Below are 9,096 nucleotides of genomic sequence, written 5' to 3' on the forward strand. Positions count from 1 at the left end.
GATCTCCTGCGCCTTACTAACGAACAATCTGTAATTTAGTGTGAAATAAAAAATGGACTGTATTAATTTTTTTGAGAAATGTTTATTATTTTCTTCTAGATTTCGTACTAGATATTTGTATCTAAGTAATTTTCTGATTGATTTTATTATAATTATTCTATTGTAATTTAATTTAGAAATTTTGGCAAATCATAATCATTTAGCTGAACCATTTGTCAGTCAAACTCAGATAATATATCTAGAAACACTGGTGTAATCATTGATTTTATATTGTTTATCTTTCAGCGGAAAAAAATCAAAAATTTTTTTGTATGGTCGTCACATTTGCATTCGTTATTTTTTCAATTTCAGGTTTTACAGCACCATTTAATAATTCAGTCCGAAATAGTTGGAATCTTAAAAATCAAGTAATCGTGTTTTCTCCAACTTCGTCCCAAATTTTATTAGGTATTAGTTTACGCACCAGAGTTTTCAGGAATCTCAATAAGAAATCTTTAAACATCATTTTGTCCCTCCCGAAAAATCAAGTCAAATTTTTTTTAGTGAAGCGGTTTTTTTGAAAATAAAGATAATAATAATATAGATAATATACTAAAAGCTGAAAAATAATTCGATAGGATCTAGGTATCAGTCATCACACAATTCTCCTCATCAGTCTACGGCATTGATAAGACAAGTAATACAATCGTTTTCCCAAAAATGGAGAAGTTTTATCACAAAATAGTCTCTCCAGGCACTGAAGATTCGTATTTGGTGATATTCAAATCCACAAATTTTCTACAATTTCAAATGGATGAATTTTTGGACGTATTTGATGGATATCTCCTTCCAGAAACCAAAACTGTATTTTTTGCAGTTGGATGATGGTTCTGTACATAATGCAGGCATCATCAAAAACCTTAATGGTTGGATATGGCCAAGTTAGTAGATTGAGTGGCCACCTGGTTGCTTGACCTCACTTCACTCGATCTGCTCATGGAGAAATCCTAAGCAAAATGTCTAAGTGTTGAGTGGAACTGAACACAGGAATTCAGAAAGTTTGAGCTATATCATCGAACACATTAAGAAATGGTTACAAACGATATAATGAACGCATTGCTTGAACAGAGGTTTGGTAGAAGCCACAAAAGTTCAAATTATTTTGTAGTTTTGTATCTTCACTATTCATTGTACAATAATTGTTTGTGAATTGTTAATAACTGATGGTTTTTCGCCAAATAATGAATACAATTATTTCAATTACATTTTGATGTCTATTATTTCGAATCCAGTCATATACTCTGTTAGTTTTCCATCGAACAATATATTTATTTTTAACCACAAGGTATTTTTCTTAATTATTTGTTTTTTTTATCTTATAAATTTGTTGGGTTCACTTTCACTTACTATATATTTTGACATTAGTTTAATGTATAGTGTCACCAATTATTTCAGTCTATTGAAATTGAAATGAAAATAAAAATAGGTATTAGTAATTGCAGTGAAAATCGAACAGATTTTTGCAGAAAATATTTATTTAATATTTTTTGAATACACATTTTGAATAAAAACTTTAATTTTTTTCCATTCCTTGTTCTTCAGTAACTCTCCAGATTCTTCATATAACTTTTCACATTCCCATTTCTTTGGTGGTATTTTCTGTTTAATATGTTCAAAAAAATATTGTTCAACTACTTTTTTCTGTTCCTCAGTCCAAGGTACATGTTCTCTCTTCCTTCCTTTTTTAATTTTACCTCTGGGCATATTTTCTTTTTCTGTAACCATGAATTTCTTTGTCTTTTGTTCGTTATGTTCAAGGTCATTATCTTCATACGTACTCTCCATTTTTGCTGTTTCATTTGATTGTTCCTCAATTAGATCTCCTTCAATGTTGACATCGATTTCGTCTAGCGTTTTTCCTTTAAATTCATTCGAACACCCATTTTCGAGGAGAATGAGTAATTTTGAAATTTTGGCAACTTGATGAATGTCATCTGGAAGGCGATACGAATTTTTGTGAACTCCAATCGTGTGGCCCATGAATGTCGCTAATTGATCGATCTCAGTCTCTTTCATCGAGAAAAGTTGAGAAAGCGTCGCTAAATGCTTTCTTAGTTTAGTACAAGTGATGGAGGATGGGTTTTTTGCACCACTTGAATGAGCATATTTCTGTAAGATTTTATATCCTGCAACAGACGTCAGAAAACCAGGTTTACCAAAAAGAAATGGGTTTTTCACGTCGACAAATTTTGGTCTTAGAGTCAAAAGCAAACCAATATGATCTTGGACGTCACAACTGAATGAAACTGGGACCCCCCTGCCTCTTTTTCCTCTTATAACTACACGTTTGAAAGATTTCAAAAGAATCTTTTCTGTGGGGGTGAGGAGAGAATCATATTCATCATAATCAGTTTTGTTAATGCATTCATTATATGAATACAACGTCATTCGCTCTAATTCACCTGGTCTCTTTCTATTAAGCAAAATGACTCTGCAGTAAATTGTTTCTAATAAGGTGGTGAATGCCTTTTCATCATTTTCATTATTATTTAAAGATGTAATTGCATCCTTTGCCCTCTCTATTAGATGTACCCTCAATTTTTTGAGATCATCAGCTAGGGGAACTATAGTAACCTTATTCCACTTTTTAATCGAGAGATCATTTGCAGCCTGGTTAGAAACTTCAAATCTCCAATTTGAAGTAAATAAATGAATCATGTTTTTAAGATCAGATTCCACTTCTGCTGTTGATGTTGAAATGTTTGTTGTCAATGACAGTGTGAGAGCTATTTCACAACATTGTTTGAGTGAAGTAGCAATATTCATTGCAAAAGTGGGTGCACTGTAAGCATCTTTTACTTCGTCGTACTGTGCAACTTTCTTTGTTGCTTCAACAAAATAATTGAAATATTTTGGTTTTAGTGCACCAAAAAGATTAGTTATTGATGGATCAATTTTTTTCATGAAAAGTAAGAGCCTTGAAAGCTCTCGCATTTTTCTCGAAGTAACTAGAATAAAATGTTTTTCCCTATGAGTTTTTAGATATCTTGATCCGAAAGCGCAAATCAGAGGATCTTTCTTTGCCTCCAAACTAATTTTATCCGCTCTCATTCGGGGAAAAACCTGTTCTTGCATCTGCACGTCAACTTTTTTATTAATAATTGAAGCTAGATGACTTTGACTATCAGCTCTACAATTGGATCCTGCACTTGTACCCAAGCATCTTTTTTTATGACGATATAATAATTTTGCAGAATAGAAACCGTGACAGTTTTGGCAGGGTAACAAATTATCTTTGTTGATTTGAGGTGACCTAACTGGTTTATAATAACCATTAACATTTTTCAAATAATTGCCTTGCTTTCTCAGATTATCAATAAGCAGTCTTCGTTCTCGTGATTTTGGTGTTAACGCCATTATTTTTTGAACTTCTATCTCCAACGAGTGATTTCTCAGTATATGTCTTGCATAATTCTGAATTTCTTGCTCACAGAAGTAACAGTAGTCAGGTTTTCTTTTAGGTTTTTTTTCAATTTTGTTTATCAAATTAGCCTCATTTCTTGTCACTGGTTGGTTTTCTTAAGAATGATCGTGTGTTTCATTTAGATACTTGCTGTCTATGTATGATATTTGATCATAATTTTTTTGAAAATTATCATTTTTATCCAAGTTCGAGTGTTTAGGAAAATGTTCTCCATTGGATCTTTTTGATACGTCAACAAAAGTGTTTTTTTCATCAGATAATAATATGAATTGTGAAATTGAAAGATTTTCGGGGAAATTTTCCAGTTTTCTTATTATAGGTTTTTGAGTTTGTTCAGATGAAGATCGATGATAGTGAATAGATGAACTTCGACGGCTCGAACCAGAAGAGTTAGAAGATATTTCACAGAAACGTCGTTTCTTTCTTTTTCTCTACAAAAGACACATGATTTTAATCACTATTAATACAAAATGAATTCATATACTAACATATTGGGAAGGACTGAATGAAGGATCTTCGTCTGAATCATCTACTGGTGAAAATGTCTAAAAAGAAGCAAATAAATAATTAAATAATCAAGTAACGGACAACGCTTGAACAAGGATAGATAGATAATGAAGCATTTTTTTGTAAAACTTTGTTACGAATATTTCATTATTCAATAGGTAGAATTACCTACTTCTGGCGTAAAATGATCATAAAGGGAACAGTTTTTCCCACATACCATGACTAAAGCACTTGTCTCGACGTGTGTTTCGGTTACCAACTTAGCATCATCAGAAGATGACTCTAAAAGTCATGACTGAAATTTTTAGTCATCTCCTGATGACCTGATGACCGGGTTAGCGCTCGTCGATATATATGCTCTAGAACTTGTATTTCGGAAAAAGTGTTCACTTCGTTAACGAATTTTTCATCAATCGTTATGATGAAGAAATAGGTTTTATACAATATTTTCCACGAGAAATGTTGACCCGCCTGTTTTTCTATCAATGATGAATACTAGCTTATTCTTTCTTGATTATTTCAAATAATTTCATAGATGTATTTCAACACGAACTAAGAATTTGTAACATGTAACATATAAAAATATAACTTACATCTTTTTCATTAAAACATTCAATGTCTTTCGAATTCTGGTATGATATCTGTGTAACTAACCGCTTCTGTAATGAAATAGTTCGATATGAATAATGACTAAGAAATTTCACTTTAATTTGAAAGCACTTACATTTTTCTTTACATTCCATGCAATAAAATTGTCACATGCTCTTTCTTTTGGTTCTTTTTGTTTGATTTTCAGGAAAGAACTGATTTCTTCTTTGAAATTAGCTGTACTTGTTTTGGAATATTTCTCGTCAGATGTCGTTTCTATTTCTTTGTCTGAAGGGGTGGATAACTGAAACGAATATTTAAAAAAATATTTTATCATATTTGCATAATATAATTTATATACCTCAAATTCAGAAAAGTTGATTTCTGGAGGAGGACTCGATTTATATGAGGCAGAATCTAGATCATTTGATATATTTCCACATACGTTTATCTTTCCATTATCATGTGTAATACTTTCCTTCTGGTGCACCTTAAAAAAAAATTATTACACTGAAAGTGAACGAGAAAATTTTGTGAAATTTGTAAAAGGATTATCTATTCAAATTAATACATCAAATTTGAATTTCGAATACTAGCGTTATAAATGAAGTAACAGAAAATATAATCTTTCGAAATTTCAGATCTGAAATGAAAAAAAGATTTTTGTGTAGCACAAAATATTGCTTATCAAAAATATATATATTGTTTTCTATACTTGCTCTTAAACCGTTCTATTTCTATTGTTGTTTTCTCAGTTTTTAATCAATATTCATTTTATCCATTCAAAATCAAAAAGATTAACTTCACAAAAATCGCGTGAGTGTTTTTTGATAATTTCAATTTGTTAAATGTATTCATCTTTTTGGAAGTTTCTCATCGATTGCTTGTTAACTAATTGAAATCAAAATTTTTCCAGTAAAAATAACGAAAAATATTAGTCTTCTGATAACCCATATTTTTCGAAAATATATAAATATCATTTTCTCACGATACCACACAGCTATATTAAAAAACTACCGAAAAAAGTCCATTATGAGATAAATATCATGAAATGAATCAATTTGAAATTGTATTGAAACACCATAATTGATTTTGCAAAATTGTAAAAACTCGTTGAATCCATATTATTGAAAATAACAACTGAACTATTGTACTATGAGAAATTCCCGTTGAATAATGATGGTTGCAAATCTGTGGTCGTGTCAAATATTACTCTCAATAATGTAGTCTAGTCAGACCATCTAAATATAAGTAATCGGGTATCATTTAGTCTTATGAATGAACCATAATTTTTCGGAAAAATATGTTACCCTTTTTTGTCAATGAACTATGGTTCTGTTAACTAAACAATTTTTTGACAGATGAACCCCAGATAACTTATTTGAAATTAATAAACTAGGCTTTTTTAACTTCTGGCAGTTGTTTAAAAGCTTCAGAAAAGACCCTTCAATCGAATTTTCACCTATTTATTGATAATTTTAAATAAAATCACTTTTTGAAAGGCTTAAAGGCTTCAGAAAAGATCCTTCATTCGAATTTTCATTTAATTATTGATAATTTTAAATAAAATCACTTTTTAAAAGATTAATGAGAGAAATAACTAGTTTTGAGACATTCACTTTCTGAAAAAATTATTGCCAAAAATGTGTTCATTATCGAATTAGTTTTTTATTCTCCGTCATTTATCTATATTAAGGAACCCTTTTTCATCATTATTTCTCTTTTGTATCCAGAAAAAATTGTAATAAATGCAAAAAACGAAAGTAATGAATGAATAGATTGATTTACTGACTTTCAATTTGTTTTTATATAACAAATAAAAAATAAATGAAAATATTCATTCAAGATATGAATCAAAATTAATAATAAAAAAATGAACCTTCAATATTGATAATTGAATTTTTTGAAAAATTTAAAATCATTATTTCCATTCATTTACAAGAGGTGGGACTTTCGCAATAAATTTCAAGTTCTTTCACAATTTTTTCAGAATTGAAAAGCCTTTTCTTTTATTTTTATTGAGACGACTGTTTTTCAATAATTTTTAGTAACTACAACCGCAATCGAAAAATCGTTTAGGTTGAAAACTAATCAGTATATTGAATAATGAACACACTTTCCTACGTTTTAAATGTCAACAATTAGTTATTATCTACTTACAAGTACATTCGATAATATAATGATTTTTTCTTGAGTTGCTCTTTGAATTGGTGGTAGAGGTACATTGCACATCCGATTCTGGAATATTCGGGTGGTGTGCACAGGTTCCTTTCCTGTTCTCTAAAAATGTTTCAAACATTCAATGACTTACGTACTCTTAAGTAATTATTTCACGCTCACCTGCCTTTCTACCATTGAAATAATTTTATCTTTTCGGGTAAACATATTAACCATTTAGTCACTGAACACACTGCAGAATATATGCAAATGATGGGAATACCGTTCTCCAACAATGTTGCCACGTTTCAACTGAGTTTTAACAAGAGTATATATTTCATACAAAGATTGTCACGCCCCTAACGATAGAATCAAAAACTAAAAATATACATTTTCGTTGAAAGTATGTATAATACTGCGTCCTCAAGAGGTTTTTTCAAAACAGCATAACTTTTTAATGACGAAAGGCACTTGAATGATACTTACACTACACAAAACACGAATTGGAAATTCATTGTAATCTGAGCGTTAATTTCACCTAGATGGACTATAGAGGACAGAAACTGAAAAAACAATACTGCGTCCGGTATATGGCCGCAGCATTGTACAGGACGCACTAATGTATGGTGGCAAGCCCATGTACGGATGCAGCATTGTTAGCGGGATATATATATATATATATATATATATATATATATATATATATATATATATATATATTTATTTATATTATTTCCTGGACCCAGATGTCACGCAGGTAGCTATAGCTGCCTCCGTCGTGATTTTGATAGTTTTCTTGTGAACACAAGATCTATTAAGTGAAACCACAAATGTGCGGCTGGCTCCTGCTGGTGGCTCCGTGCATTTGTATTTATTTCTTCTGGTAACCAAGTGTTGCCCATCCTTACACTTGGCTGCACCATACTGATGATGGGCCAAAAGCCCGAAACACGTGTCTATGGTTTGCCACTTCCTTGAGTGCTATGTCCGATTTAAACTTCTTTATCTATATCAAGTCACTCGATAACCTTCGTATTTATATATATATATATATATATATATATATATATATTATATATATATATATATATATAATATATATATATATATATATATATATATACATCCGGCTACCCATACTGCGTCTTTTCATACAACAACAGTAGTTGTTTACAGCTGATTCTCGGCCTCCCCCCACCACTATGACGTATTAATTGCTTTTTTATTGGTTGTTGTTTGGTGAAGTTTTTTTGTTGTGCAGTGAAGTCAAGGCGTTGTGACCTTGAAGTGTCTGGTGCATGGATCGTTCAGATTTTTTTTTCATATGAGATTTTGTGTGTTTATGTGTGTGTGTAGGAGAATGCACGGTACAGGGTTTCATCATGTGCTTGTTTGTCTATGTACAAACATACGTCTGCATACTTCGAAGATCCTCCAAGTAATAAATGCTCCATCGGTGTTAGGGCACCAAGTTAGTAGTGGAGTGACGTCACAGCAATAACCGTTCAACGGCTAGAGAGCGACATGTTCACTCCACGACGTGTGGCAGAGTAATGCGTATTCATCGGTCTGCCCTCACCTCTCCCGAAGCGATGAAGGTTCGCTCTAGCCCCGCTATCGATGGTGACACAACGGCAGCCGAGGACCGTTTGCCTAGCGTCTACCCTCTCCGAGACCGCAACGACCACTGCTTGCTCGTATATCGACATCTGTTATCGCATTCAGTTGGGAGGTAATCTTGGCGCATGTAGTTGAGAAGTGGGGTTGGCTATGACGTCTTGACGGGTCCTATCAGAGTGTATTTAAGAAGCGTACGAGTGTTGGCTATGTCAGTTTACATCAAGTGAGTTAGTGAGAACTATTATATAAAATGTATTCCTGTGACTGTGGTAAATCTTTCACTCGTAGTGATAATCTTCGTCGGCATCAGCTCCAGAGTTGCCAAGGAGGGCCTGCAGTGAAACGGGTGAGAGTGGATAATGCAACACCTATGTATACGTGCAATTGTTGTAATGTGACAATTCCTATGACCCAAGTGAATTCTCACCGAAGAACCATGAGTCATAAAAATAATGCATGTGTTCAATTGTCTGACGGTGTTCAAATTATAACGAATGCATTCAATTGCCGCATTGCTACATACAGGGTGGAGAGTTCGATTGTAACCAGTGACTACATGTCATTTTTCAATAAGATTAGGCAGAATGTTATTGAATTACTGGAATCAGCCATCAGTATCCATAAAAGCATCAAGGTGAATATGGAAGTTTTTGGGAATTATATTCTTCAGACTGATGATTCGAGGGACACGAAGTCATTTAATTCCCAAAATAAAATAGTGGACCAATCTTCAGATTTGAATGCTGTTTTTGATGGATTCC

At 32.3% G+C, this 9,096-nt stretch overlaps 1 protein-coding gene across 1 annotated transcript; it reads right to left on the reverse strand.

The window, feature by feature from the left end:
- Positions 1–1,494: 1,494 nt before the first annotated feature.
- Positions 1,495–4,862, reverse strand: LOC141483445 (uncharacterized). Its single transcript, XM_074178096.1, has 4 exons — positions 4,695–4,862; positions 4,564–4,629; positions 3,952–4,008; positions 1,495–3,894 (listed from the first exon to the last, which is right to left on the reverse strand). The coding sequence occupies exon 4, from the start codon at positions 3,394–3,396 to the stop codon at positions 1,513–1,515; it is 1,884 nt and encodes a 627-aa protein (XP_074034197.1). The 5' UTR covers positions 3,397–3,894; positions 3,952–4,008; positions 4,564–4,629; positions 4,695–4,862; the 3' UTR covers positions 1,495–1,512.
- Between the last annotated feature and the right edge of the window lie 4,234 nt (positions 4,863–9,096).

The sequence above is a fragment of the Leptinotarsa decemlineata genome, unplaced genomic scaffold (genome assembly GCF_025532065.1).
Source record: "Leptinotarsa decemlineata unplaced genomic scaffold, Ldec_3_MD MMD2_tig00003348_RagTag_RagTag, whole genome shotgun sequence".
NCBI lineage: Eukaryota > Metazoa > Arthropoda > Insecta > Coleoptera > Chrysomelidae > Leptinotarsa > Leptinotarsa decemlineata.